Source organism: Yarrowia lipolytica, chromosome 1C, assembly GCF_001761485.1.
Source record: "Yarrowia lipolytica chromosome 1C, complete sequence".
Classification (NCBI taxonomy): Eukaryota; Fungi; Ascomycota; class Dipodascomycetes; order Dipodascales; genus Yarrowia; species Yarrowia lipolytica.
Genome location: NC_090772.1, coordinates 1800349 through 1825960, shown reverse-complemented (window position 1 = coordinate 1825960; position 25612 = coordinate 1800349). Strand labels below are relative to the sequence as shown.

The following is a 25612-nucleotide window of genomic DNA, read 5'->3' as shown; positions in this document are numbered from 1 at the left end:
GACTGCAGAATTCAGCTCCACCGCCATCAATGTGTTTTCATCTCCACCTAAACATGGCAAAACATCTGATACTGTAGTACATACATATACTCCTCTCAATGCCCATCCCTCCTACCCAACTACACACTCAACTCGCCAATTTCCACTCGAATCGCGACGGGGAAAAAACAACAACTCTCGCCAAACCTCCAAAAACAACAACACCTTTTCAAAAACTTCAAAACTCGTCCTCCAACCCATTACCGTGCCTCCCCAGATTACCCCAGTTTTTCCGGATTAACTTGTGGGGAAATAAACTTTACCAGAGTGCCGAAATTAAACTCCGTCGGATCCATTATTCCGTCCGCCCTTCTCCTCTCCACCCACACAAGACCATGTCTATCAGCACCCTGCCGCTGGCGAACATCTACGCGGAGCCGACCAAGCAGCAGCCGCGCTATGATCAGCTGACTAAGCGGTTTTCGGAGCTGTACGCAGTCTCCAGCCCGACTTTGGTGAGATCGCCGGGCCGAGTCAACCTCATTGGCGAGCACATTGACTACTCCCACTTCAGTGTCATGCCCATGGCGATTGAGGATGACGTCATCATGGCCTTCAGCGTTGGCGGCGACTCCATTGAGATTGCCAACATGGAAGACGACAAGTTCCCGGCAGAAAAGTACAACGTTCCGACCGCCGACCAGGTGCTCACTATCGACCAGACAAAAACAGTGTGGACCAACTACTTCAAATGTGGACACACAGTGGGCCGAAAGCATCTGAGAGACTCTGGAGAGGAGGTAAAACCCGTGGGAATCAAGGTGTTGGTCCATGGAACTGTCCCCGACGCCTGTGGACTGTCCTCTTCCGCTGCCTTTGTGGTGTGCTCCACTCTCGTCACTCTTCTGTCCCAGGGCATGCAGGAGGTGTCACGTGAGCTGCTCACCAGGCTCTCCATCACGTGCGAGCAGCTTATTGGTGTCAACACCGGCGGTATGGACCAGGCTGCCTCCATCTACGGCCAACTCAATCATACTCTCCTGGTGGATTTTGCTCCAACCCTCAAGGCCACTCCATTCCAGTTCCCCTCAACGACCCCCAAGACCGTTTTTCTGGTTGCCAACACGCTGGTCAAGTCCAACAAACACGAAACCGCGCCTCGAAACTACAATCTGCGGGTTGTGGAGATCACTCTGGCCGTCAACGTGCTTCTGAAGAGTCTCAAGGGAGTCACCATTCCTCAGAACGGAAACCTCAACAAGGGAACTCTTCACGGACTTATGAAGGCTGTTGATACTGACCTGCACGGACTTTTGGACCTGGTGGAAACTCTGCCCAAGGAGCCTGTGACTCTGCAAGAGGTGGCCGGCCTGCTGAACGTCTCTGAGGACGACGTCAAGAAGCAGTACTTCATTTTCCCCGTCGAATTCGACACTCTGGCTCTCTACTCGCGGGCCAAGCATGTTGTCACAGAGGCCATTCGAGTCAAGGAGTTTCAAAACCTGCTGTCCAAGGGCGAGTCTGACCCCAGGCAGCTCGGCAAGCTCATGAACGAGAGTCAAAAGTCGTGCGACCAGCTCTTCAACTGCTCCTGTCCTGCCATCGACAAGGTGTGCGACATTGTGCTCAATTCTGGAGGGTTTGGATCGCGTCTGACTGGTGCGGGGTGGGGAGGATCTACTGTCCATCTGGTTGAGGAAGCCAAGCTGAACAACGTGATTGACGCTCTGAAGAAGGAATACTACAGCGACATGGATGGTGTCGATTACGATAGCGCCATGGTCGTCACTGTGCCTGGCGAGGGATGTGCTATTGTTGATTTGTAAATATGAATGAAAAGCCAGCGCAGTGTGTTGACATGTACACACCGCCAACCTACTGAGTCCCGTTTCGAATGTAGCGCCAGTCTGGGTGAGATTCTGACATCTCTGTTGGTATGTTTGGCCATTCCAGGTTAGGCAAGTAAAAACTACTTGATCTTGCGGCGGTTAGAATGAGTCTTGCGAGGTTGGCTGAAGACAAGTCCTTGCTAGTAGTGACGGACCGTTGCTCACATTGTGAGGTTCATTCGTGCCACAGCAACCACGATATCCAATATTGACGACGAAGGGTATAGTGGAAAAGTGATTCTAGTCGAACTCACTCCTAGGCAGCGCCCTATAGCTTTCGCCTCCGAGACTTTTCGTATTGCGTCTTCAGAAAAGCTCATTCTGAAATGTCGGTCTTTTCTGGTCAATTGGACCCGGAAGAACCCGATAAAAGCGACGGTATATCTGACTAGGAGCATCTCTTGCCGATCTGGAGGGTCAATGTCATTCTCTGGGCCCCTCGCATTTCTATTCGCGCTTAATGGGCCCTAATTATACCTCCAAACCGAGTTGGTCACCTCAGAAAAACATCGTCGGTCCCTTGGCCCAGTTGGTTAAGGCGTCGTGCTAATAAGATAGCAGCTTTGCAACGCGAAGATCAGCAGTTCGATCCTGCTAGGGACCATGAATAGGCGCAGGCAAGTTCTTTTTTGCTGGATCGTCACATGTCCCTATGTTCCGATCCATCATCCGGTTATGAGGGTACAAGTGGTGGTACCGACACAAATACATCTCCAAGGGTTTCAATGGAGCTGAACATTGGTTGGGAAATGTCGATCATCTGATGGAAATCTATTTGGACATCTATTTGAGCATCTGGTAGGCTGATGGAGACCGAATCTGCTTGTCTGTTCTCTCGAACCACAGGTACAGTAGGTACTCCCTCCATAGAAGCTGGTAGATGATTGGCAGTCATGTCTAACCTACAGAGTTGAATTTGCGTAATGAATACTTCTCGTACTCTTCTCCGCGGCCCACGTACTCTTCTCAGAGGCCCACGTACTCACCGTCTGCGGGTACGGTACTCACCTTCTGCGGCTAACATCTCCCTGAGACGTAGAGGCAGATATCCAAATCGCTGACCCTTGCTGTGCCGAGTACTGTCCGAGTTCTGGTGGATAACACCAATCGCAATTGCGAATCTACCTCGGTTAGAGTCCATGTATCTCGTCTAATGTCGGAGGTTCGGAGTTGGTCGGAGATTGGCCAAAGAACAAGTGTACAATACGTACTGTGCATACTGTACCGAGGTCGAAAGGAGAAACAACAACGACATTTATCAGAAACTGACGCCAACTTCATCCCAAATGAGCTCGGCCCAACTCCATAGTGTCTCACCGCCCCATGTCCCCCGACACAAGTTAGAATCGCTCTCGCCGACTCCGCGCACGTGACCTCCTTGCTCCTCCTCGGCTCCTTCAGCCCTTCCTTCTCTCTTTCTCCTCTTTCCCCCCCCTAACCCGAACCCAATTGCCGAAGAAAGGAGAGAGGTTGCAACTCTGGAAATGGCGAATATCGCTTAATGATAATGACCAATCTAACGACGTATTGCTACAGGAGAACGTTGCTGAATCGGTACGTCGCATGGTGATCACGTGACCATCGAAACATCCTCCGCAGACACACTCCCAAAAAAGGCTCCAAAAAGCTCCAAAAAATTCAAAAAATCCGACTCCAATAAACCAACTCCAACGCTATCTAGGTTCTTGCTAAAATCGCCATTTCTAGAAGCATCGCGCCAAGGAGTTTTACCAACTCTATTGCTGCCATTGTCCCCGAACTCTAAGACCGATGATCGAAGGAAACAAGTGATTAAAATGCGCCGGAGACGAGGTTTCCAAATGATTTCCGAGAAAAAATCAATTGATCACGTGACCGCTATCCCCTCTGCGTTTCCCAATTTTGTGTAGGCGTGCCGGAACACGTCCATCAATGTGCTTTCTTCCCGCGCGCATGTACTAGTCGTACTTGCAGTCATCTGCCCCTGCACCAAAAGTAGCGTCTGAAATGCAGTATGGGACTATTTATAGGCGGTGAGAGGGTTAGGGGTGGATAGTTGGCCATGAAGGCCGCTGGGGAGCAGCAAGGGAAAAGTGGTGTTGTTTCTGGCGTTATCGATGGTAGTTGGTTTTGTTTCGGATTCTGCTTTGGGAAGGGGGAAATCGCTCAGGAAAGGGAGTCGAGGGTACAAGGTCGAGGAAAAGGTACGTGTTTAAAAAGCGTTTTGGGATGGAGTCTGTAGATCGGCTTGTTTCAGGGGCCCGATCAGCGGGAGGAGGTGTCCTCTTTGGGCGGTCTATATTGGTCTTATCATAGGTATAGAGTATGAACGAGTGAGCGATATAGAGAAGGGTAGGGTGATCCAGTGAGAGTTCAGTACAGCGCCAGTACCAGTACCAGCACAGTACATAACATTGGGGTTAGTGTCTGCCCGTGACTGTTTCGATCTAGAGGACTTCAAAGCAAATCCTCTACGACTGTGCTTACCACAATGGACCCTTGAAAAAGCAAGTCCAGCTCTACAGTATCAACACGACGCTACTGTACCTTAGGTGCTACGGACACGCGTGACTCCAATAAAAAGTGTTATCATATGAAAGTGAGTAAATTGTATTGAGTCGTCAATAGAGTCTGGGAAATGTCAAGCGACAGATACCGAGACGGGACGGGGCGACGAGACTGCTGTACAGTAAGAGACCTGTGGTAAGAGTCTGTTTACTTCTGGCCAGCTCGGTTCTCAGCGGCCTGAACCTCACCCTGGTACTGGGCGGGGATATGGAGACCGGTGACTCCCTGGAAGTACTGGGGGTACTGGGCCTTGAGGTCGGCGAGACCTCCGTCGTTCTGGGCGACGACAGCGGTGGCAAGGGCGGCGAGGATAGCGAGAGTGAACTTCATTATTGTGTGGTGAGTGATTGGATACTGAAGACACACAACTGCCCTGGCCCCAGCCTCTATATATACACTCTCCTGTCGGTCTTCCCGGTACTTTGAGCTCCCGAGTCCGTTCTCTGTTGTGATGTGGATCGTCTGTCGATCTCCAGGATGATCAGAAAATGCAGATCATCACGCTGCGGTTGGAAAAGCAAAAGAGAGGGCCAGGTACCCGGCTGGGCATGCATGGACCGAGGTTGGAAGTTGGTAGCAAATGGTGACATTTTGCTGGGCTTGCTACTTAGTCATTGGTCACGTCTTTTCCCAGCGAATTGGCCTACTTCTCTCCAGTGTTCATGTATCCATTCGCTTAGTGTGTCGCGCTCCGTCCCTGCATACTCGCTTGGAGACTGGCAGTGCAAACTCAATGTCCATGTTACTCCATAGAGACGCTTGCAATTGCAAGTCAGGTCCCAGGTACAAGTACAAAGCGGTTTCAACTGCAAGAGTTGCACCTTGTGAACTAGACCCAGGGCAATTTTAGCCGTTGTGGCTTCAGTTGGCAACTTGGGCTGCTGGTCAGAGCTACTGGTACTAGCATTACGATTGCTTTATGGTCTGGAGAACAAGACACCACGCACACTTGACCCGGAAAAAGCACACGAGTTGTTTATAGGTCCATCACTATCTATCATAGGATCATCTCCCCATGTTTACTCCATCCAACTGTCTCAGGTCTCCTACCGTTTTAAACTCAATCATACATGGATTCGCCCACGGCTAGAGCAATCCGTCTTGGCGCTCAAGGTGGACGGTCGCGCTGAAATGAAAGGAGCAGACTTGTCAAACCGCCTCTTGTCGCTGTGTTGGTGTCCGATTCGAACTCCTCGCCTTCAAAAGACCCCACATCAGCAAGACCTCTCGTCTCCCTTGCTCTTGCAGCTCTTACGCATCGGTCCAGGCGGTGCAACCTGAAACCGAAGGGAGATAACGCAAATGGACTGTACTGTGGGAACATCGAGAGACGAGAGTGGGTCGAATGCGAAGTTTATGTTTGCACCGCTTGAAACGGACGTGTGCATGTGCACGTGTCGCTCTGGGTGGACTTGTACGAGCAAAGACAGTGAGATCATGTCCAAGTAGTCGTAGACGGAGTATCGATAGGCTGTATTCGGACGTAAAACAATTACAAGTACAGTGCCGAGTTGTTCCTTCGACTTTCTCCTCGGTTGTTCGCTGAATGCACGCAAAAAAACTCACGTCATATCAGTCTTGTATCGGCTAAACCGGAGCTCTATGTTATCCGTATGTTCTCCAAAGTTGAGCGAAAGAACTGGACGGGTATCATCGAAGGACATTGAACCTTTACAAATAGTAATACTTTTACCTACTGGACTCAAGGTCACCCAGGTCGAGTCCGGGACACCAGTACAAGTATTTTATTCCACAACAAAGGGCTCTAACTGACAACCACCAGAAATACTTAGCATGCCCAACTAACTATTGGACAAGCCTAACAAAACGCGGAAAGCTGTTGCCCGAAACTCACGGTTGAAAACAGAAACATGGACATCTGGTGCTACCAAGAGCAATCTCTTCTGTTAATCCTACATTCTACAATCTCTTCATGTCAGGATATTTGATATCTACGACCCTTTGACAAAGAACTTTTTCGCGTTGTGAGAACACAAGAATACCAGATAACTCGAGCAATATACACGATAAAACCATACTGATAGCAGGAATAGAAAGCACTCATTTGGCTGATCACAAAGGTATATCAAACTTCATCTCAATATCTCAATGCGCCCACAACACACCATTCAAGTATTCTAGCCGAGACGACATACTGACATCATCTTCGCATAATCGCACCACCGTTTTCAGCAACCATCTTCAAACGTTGCTCTGGATGGGGTCGGTGATATGTCATTGACCGATAGGGCGTCGTATTCGCTGTCAAAGTCTGGTTGACCTCGGCATGTTCTCGTCGGAGTTTTAACTTGATCGACAATGCGTTTACTGGGCGTTGGGCGATGAATTGAGTCTATTGAGAGCGTCGTAGACGTTTTCACTGGCGTCATTGCCGATTCAACTTCTCGTTCTGTCTAGGAACTCGTGAGAATGGAACCGGTAAGGCACTCCAACCAGTCTCTGTGCCTGTCATGTGCTCTCTGGATACTCAACTATGACTGGAGATCCTTGAGAACGCACGCAGGGATCAGCCGATAGATGGGCCGAGTGAGGATCCGAGTTCACACAGTTTTTGCTGTCGTTGTGTCCCGAAGAGTAGATGATGCACATAGGCCGCCGCGAAACGTCCAAAAGGGGTCTCGGCCAAGTGAAGATTGCTGTTATTCTCAAAAGAGACACAGGATACAGAATGTACGTACAGTACAGACGGGAGCACCTCTCTCGTGCTCCTTCAATAAATCAAGAATCAATTAGATAGCTGTGAGGACACATTCCCTCGGAGCTCTCTCTGATCTAACAGCAAGCAGTCGAGGATTCTTCATACTGTTGGAAGAGGTTACCATGGTGGTATGACCCCCTCCATAGCTCTTGCAAACACATCCAAGCGAAAAGCTCGTCTATCTTTTCTCACGATCCTACGAACGTCAGAGTAGTACTTTACGTCGGAGTCGACGCGGTCTTCCGCTCGATGAGAGTGGGTTGGAGGCCGCTTTGGTTGAGCTCTTTCAAAGCATTCAGACGTCTGTCAGCGTGAATGGAGGTGATATGTTTTTGGTTAATCAACTTGTGAATGGCAGATGTTCAATGGATGTTCAATGGATGTTAATGGATGTTAATGAATGTTCAATGGATGTTCAAGGATGTTCAATGAATGTTTCAATGGATGTTCAATGAACGTTCAAGATGATTTGCCATTGCCTTGAGAACGCGCGTGCCGTCCAGTACTCGTAGCAATCGTACACTATCACCATTCGCTCCTAGCAATGGAATAGCAACTGGAAAGACACGTCCAAAACAGTAGACACCGAAAAGTGAAGCTGTTGTAGTATGGGAGGCTGTTACGGCCCCTCAAGCCATCGATATCATTTCCTCTCCTGAAGGGCAGGAAGCTCAGTTTATCGGAAAACACCAAGTCTTTGAAGATGGTCGCGAAACTTTTGATAGAGAAAACATCTTCATTTGTTAGAGCTCGGACCACAGCTTCGGATCACTGAATGCCACCAACTAAAGGAATCAGAGGAACCACTTCCACAAAGAACCACTTTCACAAAGAAGCACTTTCACAAAGAAGCACTTTCCCACCTGGCCGGCTCCTTGACACTTCGGTCGGTTCAAGGAACCGGTTCCTGGCTCCAGATCCTTTGCCCAACTCGGACTGAAAGGATCTTATTCATGCCAACCGTTACTTCGAGAACTCCGTTCACAGTGACAAGATCTGGACACTTGTTTCTTACTACTTCTGGTGAATGGTAAGCTGAAGTGCATCTGAAAACGAATGGTAAGCTGTCTAGAGGATCTGAAAACGAAGGCGAAATCGGCGCAAAGGCGGGGATCAAGTCAATGTTCCCATTACTAGTGCAACTTTCAACTATGAGTCTGTGACAAGAGTTCCAGGTTGTAATGTCTTTCTGTCAGACAAACAGCTTGAGATCTCGACCGTCAGTGCTCGTATCCGAAATCAAAACATACCATTATGTTCATCGGGATTTACCCAATGTTCCGGTCCAGTCCAATCAGTCAGAGATACCCTTACAGTAGTACACACAAGTAACTCCTCTGTCTGATCCGTCTCTGCGCCAACCCCAAACAATCGGATATCGTCAAATCCACAGTTTCCGTCGGGGCTTGCGACTGAGAAAAAACCCCTGGACATCGAAAAGGTGGTACGAACCTCGTCCCCAAATTTCCGCACCATGCGAAATCGAGGCATTCTCGGACGGCGATGGACCGATTGGTTTTTTTTTTTTTTTTTTTTTTTTTTTTTTCAATATTGTTCCAGCTTTTTTCCAGCTTTTTTCCAGCTTTTTTCCATTTTTCCAGTTTTTTTCCAGTTTTTCCAGTTTTTTCCAGTTTTTTTTTCTTCCAGTTTTTTCGGTTTTTTCCAGGTTTTTTCCAGTTTTTTCCAGTTTTTCTTTTTCCAGTTTTTTCCAGTTTTTTTCTTTTTTTTTTCCAGTTTTTCCCGGTTTTTCCAGGTTTTTTCCAGGTTTTTTCCACTTTTTCCAGTTTTTTTTTTTTTAGATCCAATTTAACTTTGCTACCTGAAATAACCATGAATGTTTTTCTCTGCAACATCTGCAACAACACACCCCGGCCTATCGACGCGATATTCTCCGTGTGGACGCTGAAAATGAACCAATGACGCAATACCTGAGAGTATTTTGTGACGGGTCTACCTCCGTATGCTACGGCCGACATTTCAGCGGGTACGGGGTGTTCTTCGGAAAGAGGAGCAGATACAACCTGGCAGGAGCCAGCGCCGCTCGGACAAGCACAATGGCAGAGCTGATCGCCATCCGCGAAGCATACAGAATGATTGCATACAGAAACACGGGCAAGAACTACGAGGTGTGCACAGACTGCCTGTCGGCATACACCATGGTGAACAGACACGCTTCCGTGTCGCCCTATTTCAACATTATTTTGAACCAGATCTGGAGATGTGAGAGAGCCACCGAGGGAGAAATCAGAGTGGCGTACGTCAAGGCGCATACCAAGGATCTGGGGAACAATATGGCTCACCAACTGGCCAACCTGGGAAGGAAGAAGGGCATAATGTTGTGGAAGCACGGGTATTGATGAGGGAAGGGTGGAAGGCATTACGTGGTAGAAGGACGCGTATTCAGAGCCGAGGATGTTTTCGGTGGATATGGGGTCTTGCTGTTCATTCTTCAGTGGATATCTCATCTTCCACCTTCCAACATCACCCTGTAGACAATAGATATACATCCATACGGGCACGCGTTGAATGCGTGGACAGAATGAGGTGTGTGGGTGATCCAGTAGGACGTTATGGCAGCATGGGAAAGCGGAGAAAACAGGACATGATGGAAGCATGGTAAGGGAGATCCAAGACTCCCAGCTTAGTTCCTCGCAAACCACCAACCTCTCCACGTATGTTCTCAGTAGCTCAGGCTCTAGCAAGATTCACCAATCGCAGGAGACCTGAGACCCAGATAGAAGTGAATCAAGCGAGCAGGAGGTCCTACCAGGCCTGGAAGATTGGCGATATTGGGTTCTTCATGTTTGGACAGCGTGATGGCGGAAATGGTGGATCGAGCTCCGGCAGTTGCAAACACGCCATTCAATCCTCCAAGCTTGATCTTCTTCATCTACAAGTAGTCACTTGTCACATTCTGCTTCGTTTTCAGCCAAATTTGACTCTACCAGTCCGGAAGAGACCAAAAGAGGCCCGGGAGAGCTACGACAAGTTCTCAAGCACCCTCTGGTCCCCATCCACGTTCTCTGGCGTAGACAACGCTTCAGACGCACCCAAAAAAGCGGCTCAACTCCGAGTGGGCCGGTTGCCTCCACTCATCGAGAGTTTAGTGTGGTTTCACCGATCCTCGTCTCGTGGGTGAAAAAGAATTTGGGGAGACTATGGTTGGCCCAATGAGGGAATAGACTGGGAATTGGCGCTGTGTGCAAGACGACTGGAGACCATGCCGATTTACGACTCCTGGGAGCTCTAGGATGCTTAGTCATACCGTCCAGTCAGGCAGTGGGGTGAGTAGTGTTGAGAGATGCAGATGTGCAATGAGGTGTTAGAAGAGCAGAGGGACTATGGAGGGGCTGCGGAAAGTCGGATTGGGGGTGCCTGGAGTTCACGTCTCGACTGTAGTTCGTGTTTAACTGTGACGAACGAGAGGAGCAAACGACGAAACAAGATGGATGGCAGAAGGCCAATTGTTCTCACAAAAGAGTCGCCAACTGAGTGGATAGTCGCTCAGTAGGGAGTTTGGTCCCGCAATATAGACCCCACTAATCACCTCTGACTGCTGCTGCTTCAGACACGGTGTTTTGCTGTCTCTCACACTGTTGCTGTATAGCTTCAGGAAGCAATGTCAGAAGATGGAGAAATTATGGAGAGATAATGACAGACGGGAGCGACAGTTGCTCAATCTGTTGTGAAGTCACTTTGTGGACTCCCTGTTGGCTCGTAGTGGTGATATGCGACCATACACTGAGGAGCAAGGTCCTATAGTGCCAAAAAAGAGAATAAAAGAATTGAAGAAAAGTCCATAACGCATTCTGACCGTTCTGAAGCACACAAAGTACACTAGACCGACTAGATAGCACTCAGATTGTTGTTCGAAGCAAATATAAAGCCTCATAGCGCTGGCCAAAATCTGGAGCATTGTAAAGCAGTCATGGGAAGACTTCGACGGACCCTGAGAATTCGTAGAGAGCTCCAAGTTGTTCAAAAAAGTGTGGTGTGTTCCATCCGACTCTTCTAACACCCCATTACGAAGTCGTTGCTGATACTCACTGCATTTTCCGTATGTCATCTTTGACAGTAGTCGAATGTGTCTCCACCGGCCGGTAAAACAGCTGCCGAGGTCCCATGACACTATGAGAGGACGTTAGAGCTCTTGGAGTCGTATTAGAGGTTTGTCTCCAAGTGTTGACGAGTTCTTCGGAATGCTGTATCAATCTGTAATCTGAATGTTGAGGTGGAGATCAAGTTGTCGAGATGCCGAACGTTGAAAATCTCCTAGTGGAGAATTAGAGAGACCCGAGTTTCTGACGGAGGATGTGGGGCACTGCAGCCGTCTCTCATCCCTGTGATAACGGCGCCGTATTTGTTAAAAGGTTCCAATTCTGCTGGTTCTCGAGAACAAAATTTCCAGAGCAGCACACGTAGCGCAAGACACTACGGCGGTGTAAAAAGGAGGCTGGAGAGCCAAAAGAAGTTCACAAGAATGAGGAAAAACGTGCTGGAGACATTCTGCAGGTGTTGTTGTCTCTCTCCACAATCTAAGAAGGTGAGTTTACACTCTCTGTTGGACCCGCTCTATGGCAAGGCAGGTTGCTTTTTGGATGCCATAAAGGACACAATTAGAAAGATATGAGAGTACAGGGAGTCTACTGGGATGACCTAGCGGGTCCCCAAATTTGAAAGGAGAAGTTTACAGAGTTCTTGCGTGTCGGTACGGCTGTTCTGAGGCCACAGAATTGGCTTGGACTCAGGAAGACCGTTTCTTGCCAACACTACTGGAAAAGATGTTGTTTGAAGACATATTGACCTTGAGACGTTACCAGAGCGGTAATCTGGGTCAGCATCTCAAGATGAAACTCGTTTTCTCCAGCTAAAGTGTTTGTTGCACTGGGACGGTTTCTTTTGCTACTGAACGAGGGAACAACGGTATCACAAGCAGGTATACATCTGGTGAGTACGAGGAGTTCACCGGAGACTTTATGGGTGAAAGGAGAATGTTTTAAAAAGTCTGAAAAGTCTGAAAAGTCGCCTTTTACGAAGATTAGATCTTGTCATGTTTGATGAACAACACACTGTTTACATGACACTCGACGACACATAACAGAGAAGAAAGTGGTATCCAGTAACAACGAGAAGTTGACAGGCTGCTTTATTGTGGTTTTATCGACCGAGTGAACTGGTCTCTGGAACTCCCCGCCAACTCCATCACGTCCTGTGTGGTGCGGCATTTTGCAGTGTTCTGCAGGCCCAACTCACTCTCGTCGGCGACACGTTGGACGGAAACAGGCCCTGTTGCTCCCACGACTTCACCAGTGGATTTTACGACGCGTAGCAGAACCGTAGATGATGTCTCATGCGCAACTGAGGGCGAGTATGGTGTTCCACGATTTAGTATGTTCTACTAAAGCCCTTCCTCCATTTCTATTTCGAACGACTACAACGAGACTCTCCGGGAAGCGATAGGAGGTTGGGGACTTCAGATAAAGAAACTGAGAGACCTTTTAAATGGATTTATAAACTTTTTGTTGTCAGAGCTCCATCGAATTCTCGCTTATGTCATTCGATGTAGTTTGGTGTGCTCTACCGCATTACCACGGCAGAACGGCTTGAAAGGGGTAACACAAGTACCAGTAGTTGAAAATACCGTACTTTGAACACTCAATATATCAACGCTTCTCAATAAAAACTCTTTTGAGCGTAAAAATCGGTCCGTCTCGCCGTATTGCGTTGGTTAATTGGATTCAAAGAATGCGCTTATGCAGACGGCTCAAGGTTGCGCTAGCGACATTGCTATCATTTTACGAGGACGGTAGGATACGTAATTTGCTAGAAATATCGCTCATACGCTTTATATTTACTATATACTCTTTTTTTTCGACTAGCTGGCTGCCGCACTACTCCCACAATCAGTAGTGTTTCGACTCTAGTCAGAGGTGGTCACGTCTCATCAGGACAGCCATTTGAACAGAAAGAGAGAGGAAGGAGGAGACATGGAAAGGATGTTTTACGGCCAGAAAATCCAACGCTCAGGTATGCGGAGCGAACTTTTTGTGGGGAAGAAGTGTCGACTGCTCGTTGACAGACTTATGAAAGAAATAGATTGAAGGGAATCATCTTCATTCCGACACAGGGAGATAGAACAGAAGCCGTTCCGAACAGAAGATGACTCCATCTAGATACCAAGGACCTAGGTTAGTCGGTTGAAAAACAATATAACAAGCATCAGCGTCAAGAACTGAAAGTGGGGATAGCGTCAAGAGCTATCAAAGTCAATGGGCAGAGGCTGATGCCGGTTTCTTCTCGGTCTTTTTCTTCAGTGTGTCGGGCAGGGTGGTTGAGAGTGTAGAGAAACAGAAGAGGAAGCCGCTGGCTTTTATATTTCCGAGCAAAGAAGCTTTCGTTTCAGAAAGGGCGTTGACTCTTGGGCTAGTACTACCAGTGATGGACACCCTCGTATAGACCTTGGTTATCGTGTCAGAAGGTGCACGGAGGTAGCAGATCAGTTGAGATTCTTGTGATTGTAGTTGCTGTCTGTCGCTTGTCAATATTGGCGCATCTGGGTCTTCCGAGAGCAGTTGGTTACATCACTTTTGATTCTTTACGGTCTAGGAGGCAGCTACAGGTTTCGGAGCACAGTGCCTCTTGGGGATTAGCAATGTTGGATGAGATCTCAGTTGGTCGGTTTAGTCTCCAGCTTGCAATACTGGATGTCGGTTTGTTGACGGGCGTATGAGTCCGGTATTTCAGGAGAGTCCCGCCATACCTCCGTATTCCGCAGCAAGTCAGATATAGCATCCCTGGCACCGAATGCATGCGCGATATTTATTCAAGTCTGGCTTTAGTCGAGAGAGGTACATTCCCGGATTGGAGGTGTTCCAAGGTGAGTACTTGAAGTCAATGACGCTACTGAGAAGTGTTGGTCCGTACGGGAAGTGTTGTTACGGAAGTGTTTGAATGACCTGGAGAAGTGGTCTGGCCGAGGAAAGACTGGAACATGGTCGTTCAGTCGACAGTAAGGCAGCAGTATCAGCATGATAACTCGGAGACCTTCAACAGAGTCAATAGTGAACTTGCCGGACTGCTGACACTTATACTCTGCCAATGGCACGACGACTAGTTTCTACTTACTGTAGTGCGCGCAACTGGCTGATGCTGGAAGGGGATGAGGTGTCGACAATGGGTCCACTGAATAGACCGAGGAGTTGACATTAGTCAAAGTCGCCACGGAAACCCTGTAGAGTCTCAAAAATTGATAGAATCATCAGAACACCGCTTCTGCAACTTGCTTGTTGAGTAGGGACTGGGAAACAGTCTCAGCCAGACAACGCCATTCGCAGGTTCGAAACTTGGCGACCGAGCCAGCCACTTGGTATGATGCTGTTCCCTATACTGTCAAAGAGTAATCTGACAGTATAGGTGATTATCATCTCATTATCCTTCCTGGTTTGGCTGTCTAGGTCTGAGACGCTGTTCAACTATATTTCCAACTGTATATCTAAGTAGTTCCAAAGTTTACTTGCCATACCGCCATGCTTATCAAAAAAAAAAAAAAAAAAAAAAAAAAAAACCCGCAGCCATGCTGACTTGACACAAACCAATGCACCAACCCCGTTCAGATAGAGGTGGTTGTGATTTGAATATAAGACGCCGTGTTCGGCTCTTCAGTTGTTGCACCACTGGAATATCTGCTAATGTTTGTCCAGGTTTTTTTTTTTTTTTCTGCATATACATTCATTTAATTATAACTTTGCTGTGAAAGAATAACCTTTGAAATGAATGTACGCTTGGTCTTTCTTCATACTCACTCGTCAAGTAATTCTTTAACAAAGTCGTGAATCAACCCCCATCAACTCCGTTCCATAACACCCCAACATCGGGGAATTATTATGAAATATCGTTTTGAATTGTAAGTATTTACAAAAGAATGCAACCATTGACCTTGGGACACATTTTTTCTTCTTCGGCGACACTTTTGGATGCCCGAAAGTCATCCCCGAAGACTGCTTCCAGCCGTCACTCAGTATTCCTCAACTAAATGTAGACAACGACAACGACAACGACAACGACAACATCTCTACTATCCTCGCCATCGCTAAAATACACAGTAGCAGACTCTGTTGAGTCATTATTCGATCACCTTGTCTTCAATTACATCATTGTGCAGAAGATCTACTCCTCTCGATCCATGGGCCTTGACTGTATCGATACGACAAGAAGGAAAACGTCTACGGTATCTTTACGATGATTCGCAACTCGACTCGATACAACGCAACCTCCACTCAACCGCAATCTTGCCAATTCACCTCCACAACCCTACCCAGGAGAACTCAAGCCTTGGGACCCACGCATAAAAAAAGCTGCGACCTGACCCCAGTACAACCTTCAACGTTCCATCTCTCCCAGGATGAACCCTGCCCAACTTTCAATTCAAACCTTCAGAGTGACATTTGTGGTGCCATGCGTGTCTTGTTGGACTGTGGGGCAGTTCTCTTGACGTCCTCCTGGTTGATCCAGATGCCATGGCACCAGCATCTCCACCGCCAGAGCCATATCCTCTGAGCCACTGGTGAACACCATCTCCAGCTGTCCATCTCAGCGAATCTAAATGGACTCGCCCACCATTAGAGCTGCTCGAATGTTATAAAGAGGGATCGTCGACACTTTGACTCTGGCTCAAACGGCTGGAGGTGGGGTCGGAGCAAGGCTTTGCTCAGGACATGTGAGGGGGTGTTCAGAATGATGTAGCGATCTACTGAATGGCTCAGCAGAATGTCCCACCGCATGCCCCACCGAATGTCCTACGAAATGTCCCACGGATTGGTCTCATCAACTAATCCTTAGCTTCCACCAACTGAGAGACCCCGTGCAGATCATGCAACGAATAGACCCCGTGCCGATCATGCAACATTAATCAATTGGCTCATCTCGATGGAATCCTATACCTTCACAACCCCCACTTGCCGCCAAAAAAGATGTATTTATATGGGTTTGGACGCCCCCGGAGCTGTGCAACCACTCACAATGCTCTTCAGTAACCTCCTTCTTGCCACCGTGGCTGCTGCCGGCATTGTCCACCTGCCTCTCCGAGTGCGAAACGTCGCTGATGCTCCTGAGATCGCCCAGCATCTTGCTGCTCGCGGAATTCTCCATGCCACCCAGACCATGGGCCAATCCTTCTACGAGACGGAAATTGAGGTTGGAACCCCGCCCCAAAACGTGACCGTAATCTTCGATACCGGATCGCCCCAGGTGTGGCTGCCCGGCTCCAACACCACAGCCTGTGAGACCCACAAGAACTGTCGATCCTCATTCGACGTGAGCAAGTCGTCGACCTGGAGATACAAGTCCCACGGACCCGACGCCGGCTGGGGAGGCGAGGGCAACAATGGCCTTGACACCTTTTCGTTTCTTGGCCAGACCATCGAGGACTTCCACATTTGGGTGGCTACGTCACGACCCAGCTTCAACATTGGAGTCTTTGGTCAATCTGCCAATGACAACCCCAAGGTGAACTTTGTCCAGGCTCTGGCCGACTCGGGCAAGATCTCTCGAGCCGTCTACTCTCTCAACGCCGAGAAGCCCATCGACCCCGAAAACAGAAAGACGGAGGGTGTTGTCAACAACGTCTACTACGGAGGATTCGACCGGGCCAAGTACCAGGGCGCCCTGACCACCGTGCACGTGGACCACCATGGTGGTTATGCCATGCCTCTTGGAGGCCTTTCCATCCAAGGCGAAAAAGTCCCGCTCACCCGAGAGCACCAGATTGTGCTTGACACAGGAGGAACGAGCTCTTCCTACACCAACGGCACCATCAAGACCATTTCGCAGAAGTTTGGAGGTAACGGGCACTTTGAGGACGGCGCTTGGAGCATTGCGTGCGATGCCAAACCTGAGCTCACCTACGAGTGGGGAAACACCAAGATCGACGTGGACATGGCCCCCTACATCCGAAAGAGAGCCCGGGGCGATTGTTACCTGGGAGGACTTGGGCTCAACCATGACGACCAGCAGATTCTTCTGACCGGCCCCCCTCTCATTTCCCGAGCTCTGGTTATTTATGACAACACTCGAGACACCATCACTCTGGCCAAGGCTAAGTACACTGATGAGTCCGACGTGGTGGAGCTCACTGGCGATGTTCCCGGAGCTGAAATCTACCAGAACACGGCCATCCCTAGCTCCACCCTGGCTGTCAAGGCTGCTTCTACACAGGCCTAAGCGGTTTGTAAACAATTTATTCGATTCTCTGTAGTTGTACCTCTCCAAGGCGTCTGAATCCTACCAACTTATGATCTATTGACGAGAACAAGTAGTTGAAGCAGGGCACCATCATAATCAGAAAGCTTCATCATAGTCAGAAGGCTCCATCAAAGTAGCAGAACTTGTTAAAAGCAACTTCACAAACCAGGCAAGTGCATATATAGTTGGACCATGTTCGGTTGAACAGCTCCATTCATGGTATCACCTTGATCCGAACTTGGCCATTGCGACAATCTTCACTTCTCCACGCCAAGAGACAAGAAGTGTGTTTACGTCATAGACAGCTGTTGAACCCTTCTGCTTTCCACAAACACATCAACTCGAGGCCTTGTGTTTTGTTTCACCGCAAGATTTCGACTTTGGGCCGTCGGATCGGTGTGTTGGTGACTCAAAGGTCTGGGATGCCCTCGATGGCCGTGTCGGGTCGTCAGTCTCCGTTGTTCGTTTCTGGAACACCGGCGTCTTCCAGAACCTTGCCAAACAATCCCGACTCGGAGAACCGCTCTTGGATTCATCAGTCTGGACACTGGTTCCCGACAGTACCAAGCCCTCGATGATTCGGTTTCTCCATCTAGACTCCGGAGAGGCAGGTGTCGACAGGGGAAAGCCCTTGCCACCGTGTGACACTGGTGGAGGGATATTCCGGATTATCACCAAGTGCTGACTGGCTTACATTGGTGGCCATGTCTGGCTGGCACATGTCTGGAGCAATGTGCAAGAAGTGCACGGATGACTAAACATTCCAGAGCGAGTGGTTAGGCAATGTGGCAAAGATTGAAAAGTGGCTAATATTTACGAGCAAAGGAACGCTAACCCTTATATTGGAGAGCCAAGGGAGGGGAGATTGCTTTCAAGTGGTTGAAAGAGAATAAAAGAGAGAAAATGAAGAATAAAGAATAAGAGGAAAAAAAAAGGGAAAAAAAAGAAAAAAAAAGAAGAATAAAGAGGAAAAACGAGGAAAAATTAGGAAAAAAAGAAAAAAAAGAAAAAAAAATACACTATTAATCAGTGAATAAAACTATTCCCATCTCTCCCTGCTCCCTCCCTCCCTCCCTGCTTCCTCCCTCATCGCCTAACTCCATCATAAAGTTACCCTCTTCAACGCAGCTTCGCCACGTCAGTGGCTGACGCCTCAACTCTATTTTGGCACGTGACCTGCAAACTTTGAAGTTGCATGATTCCTGATTCGATTCTTTCTGAACTCTCCACATCCTCAGCCACCCCGTAACCATGGCGAAAATCCGACTGCCTTACGTGCCGCTACCGCAGTCGGCAGTGACACAGACCCAACTGCATGTGTCGGACTCGCTTTCACGGCTTCTGAGAGGCTCCAAGATCCGGTCTGGAGCCGCAACCTCTTTCGACACCACCACCGACACCTCCAAGCCGTCTGCGGCAGTCAATCTGGGCCTGGATGGGTCTCCGTCAGGCCTGCCACCGGGTCCCCCTGCCGGGGTTTGTGTTCCCCGACGATCGGAACAGTCACGCGACCTTCAAAAACGATTCGAGACCAGCTTGAACAAGCGCGATGTCCAGCAGGCGTTTGATTTGTGGGCCGGAGGAGCCCAGACACGGACACAGGCACAAGAGACCGAATCGACGCAGACAGAAGTCACACAGATAGAAGCTGCATCAGCAACAACATCATCAACATCCCCAGCAACATCATCAGCAACTACTACCGCAGCGTCCGCCAATACCACAGTCTTTCCTTCTCCACAGCTCCCGCTCAATGCCACATTCAAGCTGCTCAATCTGCTGGAGGCTACCGATCCCGACTCTCCATTGGTCTACAAGGTCATCAAGTCCATTGTCAGCGCGCCGGAAAATGCATCTGTGTTTGCGCCAGCCATATTCCGCGTCTTCGTTAACTACTTTCAAAAGAAGCAGTACGCCACAATCATCGCCCTGTGGACCGACTACGTCAACAACGGCTGCCTTGTGGGCACCCGAACCGGTGACTACCGCAAATTTGTGTCTGTGGTCGCACCAGCATTTATCGTGGAGGAGTTTGAGTCGCGGGGCTCGCGCGAGGGAGCAGCTCGAGACTTGATTGAACTACTAGGGCCCGAGGCGCCGGTTCTGCCTGCAGACAAGATGGAAAAGATGGTCAAAAGCATGCTCAGAAAAACCACAAAAGATAAGGAGGACGTCGAGACTCTCCGGGCACTCCTGGAAACTCTCAGGCCCAAGTACAAGCTGTATTTGGACGTCCAAAAGACGTACTCACAGCAAAAGTCGGTTCTGGAGCAAGTCCAAAGGGCAGTCGAGATGAAGTCTGCCCACCAGCTCAACTACTGGTGGCACGTGGTCAAGAAATCGTCACGTGCCCTTCTGACCTTGGAGCACTGCCAGGCCTTCATCACGGCGTTCTCTGCATTGAAAAACTCCGCAGGCGCATTTCAGGTTTGGGAGCTGATGGAATCTTCTAGTGGGGGTGCTATTGAGCCCTCGCGAGAGTGTTGGGAGGCTCTTTTGGAGGCTGCTAGTCATGTGACTACCGCTCAGTCCCAGTTCTTCCAACAGGCATGGGACGGAATGGTTCTGGCGGGGTACTCACCTTCTCCTCATTGCTTTGCCCTAAAGTTCCGCTGGCTTCTTCGAAACCGAATGTTCCTATCGGCGGATACGCTGTTTTCCGAGATTCTAGCCGTTCCCAGCGGCCAGGAATCGACTGATGTCTCCACTGGCGACCTTCCTGGATTGACACAGGAGATTTTGGAGGCTTACATCCCCTGTTTGCTGCGAAAGATGCGTCATGAAGAGGCTGAGCAGCTTGTTCAGCTCCTGACGCCCAGAGAGACCATTGACATCTCTCTCAATCTCGCCAAGACATTCCTGGAGTACTACTTGAAACATAAGCTGGTCGACAACATGCCCAAGTGGCTAAGCAAGATGGAGCAACAGGGTCTGTTCACTACCCCTGAGTCGTTTGTCTTGTTACTGGCGTACAACGTTCTCTACATCACGGAGGTGGCTCCTGACCGAGAGATTTTCCCTGTTCTCAAGCAGATCTACTCCCAGATGGAGCAGCAGGGCATTCCTCTTAACCACGAGACTTTTGCACGGCTTATTGCGGAGACTTATCGAGTCTGTCCTCAGCTCCCTGCTGCTCGAGCCGTCTTCGACTCGTTGATTCGAGCTGATATTGTTCCCGACGCCGATGTCATCATGCGGGTGCTACGGGGCGAGTGTTCAGCTAGAGGTGATGTCTTGATGGGCCAAGAGCTTTTGCATTCCATGATTTCCATGACGTCTAATCGACAATTCCACAACCCTCTGTTCTGGAACTATCTTCTGCGAGCCCTGTTGAAGCAGGACAAGCAGGCTGAAGCATTGGTGTCTTACGGTAAGATGAAGGCTGCCGGAGTGCCTATTTCTGCTCACACCTACACTCTCATGTTGGAGGGACTGGGAGAAGACTATTATGAGGTGAAGCAGGGCATTCTGACGGAATTACAGCAAGTGAAGGAGCCCAAGAAGACATATCTTTTGACAGCCCGACTCAAGGGAGTCATCAGGGACATGAAGGGCCAGGGATATGGGATTGGAGGCCTACTAAGAACTGAGGCTCCTCCCAGATGGAAGTAGTGGGAGCCAGCCTAGCGACCTCAGAAAGGAGAGCGAATAGCGGCAGTACATAATTTTAGCATTGTATATAGTAACTAATAACTAGTTGATAATTGCCTAACCACAATTACCACCGTCAGTAGTCCACGCCCGGAGTCTGAGATTATGACTAACTGAGCTGTTCATGGCAAGGGTTCAACACGAAGGGTCAGTCTGATTCCAGGACGTCTAGGACGTCAAAACTTCTGGGAAGACTGGTGACACTGATATTAGATATGGCTTCTAAGGGAGTCATTCCTTGTGATGGAGTCATAATACCTCCGACCCCGACTTCAACATCTACATTAGCGGCTTCCTTTGGCAACTCTGGCAGCATTGATAGAGTCTTCATTGGTACATCACCGACGTCGCCTTCCCATCTGCTAATGCCAGCAGAGCTACCCATATTGATTCACAAAGTCCCCGGGAACCGAGTTTGTCGGTTATATACTCCCGTTAACTCTCAGATGATGACTCGAGTCACCATTGGTACGATTGGGAGTCCAGTCCCACTCTGGACCACCCCCCCGCCTGTCCTAGATCTATCTTTACAGCTTCACTCTCCGATCGAGAAGAGGCCAGGAGCGCTGTAAAGAATGTCCCAGCTATTCCAATCTTTTTATGCTGTTGAACGTAGACCCCCTATCGCTCTATTGAACTTTTGGTAGTGACAGTCATTGTCAGTAGATCAGCCGACTTAGCGACTAGGTACCGTAGGTCCAGTACCAATCAATGTCAGTAGATCAGCCGACTTTGGGATTAGTCGAATGAATGTATCAACAGATTGTGCCCAATTGTGTCCGAAAAGACTGTGTTGACCCTTCCCCCAGCCCATGTTCGTGCACATTCCTTCCATCTTTAGTACCCCGCCGTGCGGCTCGAAAATGTTATACTTTTTATTTTAAGCTCGCTCGTATTAAGCGATATTTCAAACCTTCATTTTTTCAATATCTCTTTAGTATTCGTAGATGACGAACATCTTAGTCAGGTATCAACTGAATGGTCTCCGTAGCTGTTTTATACAAAAACTCATTTCCTGTCAAAATGAGGTTGACCGATTATGATCCTGTCCACAACTCGTTCATGTTCTGTCATAGGATGTGGTAGATGTAACTCTGAGTATGTACTTCACACTGATACAACTAGATGCATAGGAACTTGTATCGCGTTCACGTACTTGTTCGCATTCAAATACTTGCATCGCATTCACGTACTTGTTCGCATTCAAGTACTTGCATCGCATTCACGTACTCGTTCGCATTCACGTACTTGTATCGCATTCACATATCGCATTACTGTATTCACAGTACATACAATACTGGATGGTATAGCTACGAACATATATATATATCTATCTTTCAACGTGTATATTCAACAAATGATGTAATCGCCTTCAATCAATGTGACTGTACACTACAAACGTGATATACACGTCCCTATAGCTGGATTCTAGAAGGGAAACGTGATTGTGGTATGACTTAGAAAAGCAAGCTCTCCCGAGATCAAATGTCAGTTATTAGTGAGGATATTTGAACTATAGGGAATGTACTCCACACAAACAATGCACCGAAAAGACAATACTGGCATATAACAGAGCCTTTTCCCCAGTATTAAGTCCGAACACGTACAAGGCTTCTTCTGGTCTTGGGGTCATGCGACGTTAGGCCCGTGCGTGACGTCATTGGACCCGAGTCTCGAACTGAACTCAACAGGAAACCCACCCTCTTTCCAGTAGTGTGAAAACTCATAGCTTCGGCAGCCATTGACCACGTTTATCTAGATCGTCTACACTTTGTTCCCAGCAGGGAGTCTACGCGCCATGTGCAACTGAATGCATCCATGTTTTATTCTGTAGATCTTTCTACTAACAAAAAGACTGAAAAAAAGCACTCTACATTTCCTAATACTGAATGACGCCTTCTTCTGCTCTCTTTAGAGAAAGAATACGTTTCCTACCCTGAACGCCGATCCCCTTCTCAGCGATTAGTAGTTCTGTCTTTGCTGAGATAATACTAACAAGTTCTTAACAATTCCCATTCTCTTCTGACTCCGGGTGTTACTTTGAAGAAACCCTTAGCTGGTCCGCGTGACCAACCGAATCATCTCTGTCGCTTACAACACTCTGTGGTATCAACAGCGCCACTTTCTCTATCCACTCTCTATCCACTCTCGACCTCTTCATATCTCATACGATCGTCTCGACAACTCTTGACTGGCTCGATCTTCCAACTCCGAGTCGTCTCCCTACTCCCAGCCTCTTCCATCTTTGGTCTCAGACTCTTCGTACTCGGCAGATGGCAAAACTTCAACCTCCCCCTCCCCTAACACCGTAATTACATCAATAAATCATTTACTATTTACACAAACTCTGATTCACAGTTTCGGTCACTCCTCAATGTCTCGAAGGTTGGAAGGAACGTACTTGGGAAGAGGAGGCTCGCCCATGGCCTTTCGCCAGGTCTCAGAAGACCACTTGCCCACTCGGTCAATCACAGCACCAGGGCTGTCCAGGGCAGGTCGCACGTCCAGTACAAACGTAGGGGTGTCTCCAGACTCTCCCTCATCATCGCCAGAGTAGTAGTCAATCACGTATCGCACCTCCTGCCACACGGTATCTTTTTCTGTTGCAGCAGGAACAACAGCTCGCAGAACAGTCCAGTCGTGTCTGTCAAAGGGAGCAGCAGATCCAAAGGTGGCAGGGAATACCTTGCCAAGCGCCTGGATCATCTGGGCTCGGGGAGACATGTCGTTGGGTCGACCCTGAAACTTCATCAGACGCGGCTCCACGTCGGTACGTTCCGTGTACTTCTTCTCCCAGTCGCAGATTTCCACCCAGGCGCCCTCGTTCAGGAAGTTGTGCACGTCCACCATAGACTCCACGGCATCCTCGGGGATCTCTCCTCCGCCCTTTCGCAGCATGGCATTGTACATTTGTTGGGGAGAGGGATACTCCCACACACCGGCACTAGACTCTTTGCCCTTGGGGATGGTGGACATGGTTCGCTCCAGAGGAAGGTCAACGGACTGGCCGGGAGCTCGCTGGGAAGATAGATCGGGCATCATGTTGAGAGGGTTCAGTTTGTTGTTGTTAGCATCGGGGCCGCTAGGCTTAGCCCAGGAGAACCAGGATGATCGCTGGCTGTGGTCCACGGGGCATTTGGTGGGAGCAGATGAGGTCTCAGCCTCGACCTTCTTCTTTTCGAACTGCTTGGAAAACTTGCTGTGGTCGATAGGACACTGAGAAATGTCGCCTTTGGGGTGGCCCATGGGCTTCTCCAAGTCTTTAGGTGTTTCCTGCGTTAGAAATGCACGAAAGGCGTGGGAACATTGGCTAGCGAGCTTCAAACAAAAGCGCCAGTCACATGACTCGGGTGCGCAGGTATTGTGTGTCTGCGAATGTGCTTCTGCCAGTAGCCGGTTCACAGTACGCAAACTTGACGTTGCAGCAATCTGCAAACGACACACACTTGTTCATTTTGCACTATTTCACTTCCACTAGTTCATATCCTGTCGTTCTTGATGTAACAAGATGGTGTTGTCAGCGACAACGCAGACAGGTTGCAACGTTGAGTGAAGAACACACAACAACCAACCTCACATCCACTTGTTCATTGTACCACCCCAAACAACCCACCACGCACCACATCATCACCCACTTCACTTGACATCCACGATCACCGCCCCGAACCAGAAAAGAAATTCGCAACTCCGAACAACGTCATTTCTTCTGGGAAAGCCACACATGTGTGGGTATCGCACCACCGGTGCCACAACTCTTTCTCGTCAATACTCACACTCCAGAACCAGCCCATTATTGTGTTAGTTTCGTGTTGTAGTAAGTCGGGTTTAACGGACAATTTTTTGTACATACTGGAATCATCTTATACTTTTGATCGTGCATGTGGACAACCCTAACCCGGTCAGCTGGATGCGGTAATTGTAATATTGAGGGGGTTATGCGGGGTTAGGGGAGCTTCTGAGTAGACAGATTGATTTCTGGGGCTTTGAATATCCCCAAACCCTTCCCCTAATCTCTTTTTCTCCCTCCTAATCCGTTCTAAAGACCCCTTTTGGTCGTCCACTCATATCTTTCTCATAGTAAGAAGTTGCGTCAAATGTGAGCATTTAAACTTTGCACGTCGTGTGGTCCCAACGGCGCTGAGTAAGCGGAAGAGAACGATTGCTCCGAGTGATATAACAGGATTACTTGGCTTTAGTTGACGAATTGATGGGATGCTGAGATCAGGACAAGTCGTCCGAAGTCGCCCAAAACAGGAGATGAAGAGATGGTAGCGACATTTTAGTATCATAGAGGAGGTATATCTGTTTGGGGGGTTCTGGTCCACTAACCAAGGGAGATGGAATGGGATAAGAAGCTGTACTGCTTGTACACACTGTACTTACATAGTAGACCTCCTCTCATGAGTTCTGTTCAAAGATAGTGTCGATTAAATCATCGTCATCAGATTTCAGCCACTAACTTGATTCACTGTTGGTACTGCACTTTCACTCCCATCCTGGTGATATCCTCTTCTCAATGTCTCTCTTCTCAATGTCTCTCTTGCCATGTACCATCTAAACGGCTACCCAATGGGTTTTACTCTCATAC

At 48.7% G+C, this 25612-nt stretch overlaps 9 protein-coding genes and 1 non-coding gene across 10 annotated transcripts; 6 read left to right on the top strand and 4 right to left on the bottom strand.

Moving 5' to 3' along the window:
- Window positions 1-98: 98 nt before the first annotated feature.
- YALI1_C18258g (uncharacterized protein) lies at window positions 99-1805 on the top strand (the record flags this gene model as incomplete). The annotated part of the gene is made up of 1 exon (XM_501784.3): window positions 99-1805. One exon carries the CDS (start codon window positions 99-101, stop codon window positions 1803-1805), a length of 1707 nt encoding a protein of 568 aa, XP_501784.3.
- Window positions 1806-2382: 577 nt separating this feature from the next.
- YALI1_C18235r lies at window positions 2383-2472 on the top strand. Its single transcript has one exon. It is a non-coding gene; the product is annotated as a tRNA-Ile (tRNA).
- A 2090-nt stretch (window positions 2473-4562) lies between these two features.
- On the bottom strand, window positions 4563-5005 carry YALI1_C18209g (uncharacterized protein; the record flags this gene model as incomplete). The annotated part of the gene is made up of 2 exons (XM_501783.3): window positions 4563-4739; window positions 4814-5005. The coding sequence occupies 2 exons, from the start codon at window positions 5003-5005 to the stop codon at window positions 4563-4565; spliced, it is 369 nt and encodes a 122-aa protein (XP_501783.3).
- A 3439-nt stretch (window positions 5006-8444) lies between these two features.
- YALI1_C18162g (uncharacterized protein) lies at window positions 8445-9749 on the bottom strand (the record flags this gene model as incomplete). The annotated part of the gene is made up of 1 exon (XM_068282348.1): window positions 8445-9749. One exon carries the CDS (start codon window positions 9747-9749, stop codon window positions 8445-8447), a length of 1305 nt encoding a protein of 434 aa, XP_068138449.1.
- Window positions 9750-9808: 59 nt separating this feature from the next.
- On the top strand, window positions 9809-10273 carry YALI1_C18161g (uncharacterized protein; the record flags this gene model as incomplete). The annotated part of the gene is made up of 1 exon (XM_068282347.1): window positions 9809-10273. One exon carries the CDS (start codon window positions 9809-9811, stop codon window positions 10271-10273), a length of 465 nt encoding a protein of 154 aa, XP_068138448.1.
- A 5479-nt stretch (window positions 10274-15752) lies between these two features.
- YALI1_C18100g (uncharacterized protein) lies at window positions 15753-16039 on the bottom strand (the record flags this gene model as incomplete). Its single annotated transcript, XM_068282346.1, has 2 exons — window positions 15753-15929; window positions 15980-16039. The coding sequence occupies 2 exons, from the start codon at window positions 16037-16039 to the stop codon at window positions 15753-15755; spliced, it is 237 nt and encodes a 78-aa protein (XP_068138447.1).
- Window positions 16040-16059: 20 nt separating this feature from the next.
- YALI1_C18099g (uncharacterized protein) lies at window positions 16060-17352 on the top strand (the record flags this gene model as incomplete). The annotated part of the gene is made up of 1 exon (XM_501781.3): window positions 16060-17352. The coding sequence occupies one exon, from the start codon at window positions 16060-16062 to the stop codon at window positions 17350-17352; it is 1293 nt and encodes a 430-aa protein (XP_501781.3).
- Window positions 17353-17589: 237 nt separating this feature from the next.
- YALI1_C18082g (uncharacterized protein) lies at window positions 17590-18058 on the top strand (the record flags this gene model as incomplete). The annotated part of the gene is made up of 2 exons (XM_068282345.1): window positions 17590-17592; window positions 17675-18058. 2 exons carry the CDS (start codon window positions 17590-17592, stop codon window positions 18056-18058), a joined length of 387 nt encoding a protein of 128 aa, XP_068138446.1.
- A 566-nt stretch (window positions 18059-18624) lies between these two features.
- On the top strand, window positions 18625-20985 carry YALI1_C18073g (uncharacterized protein; the record flags this gene model as incomplete). Its single annotated transcript, XM_501779.3, has 1 exon — window positions 18625-20985. The coding sequence occupies one exon, from the start codon at window positions 18625-18627 to the stop codon at window positions 20983-20985; it is 2361 nt and encodes a 786-aa protein (XP_501779.2).
- A 2403-nt stretch (window positions 20986-23388) lies between these two features.
- YALI1_C18011g (uncharacterized protein) lies at window positions 23389-24815 on the bottom strand (the record flags this gene model as incomplete). The annotated part of the gene is made up of 2 exons (XM_501778.4): window positions 23389-24297; window positions 24798-24815. 2 exons carry the CDS (start codon window positions 24813-24815, stop codon window positions 23389-23391), a joined length of 927 nt encoding a protein of 308 aa, XP_501778.2.
- Between the last annotated feature and the right edge of the window lie 797 nt (window positions 24816-25612).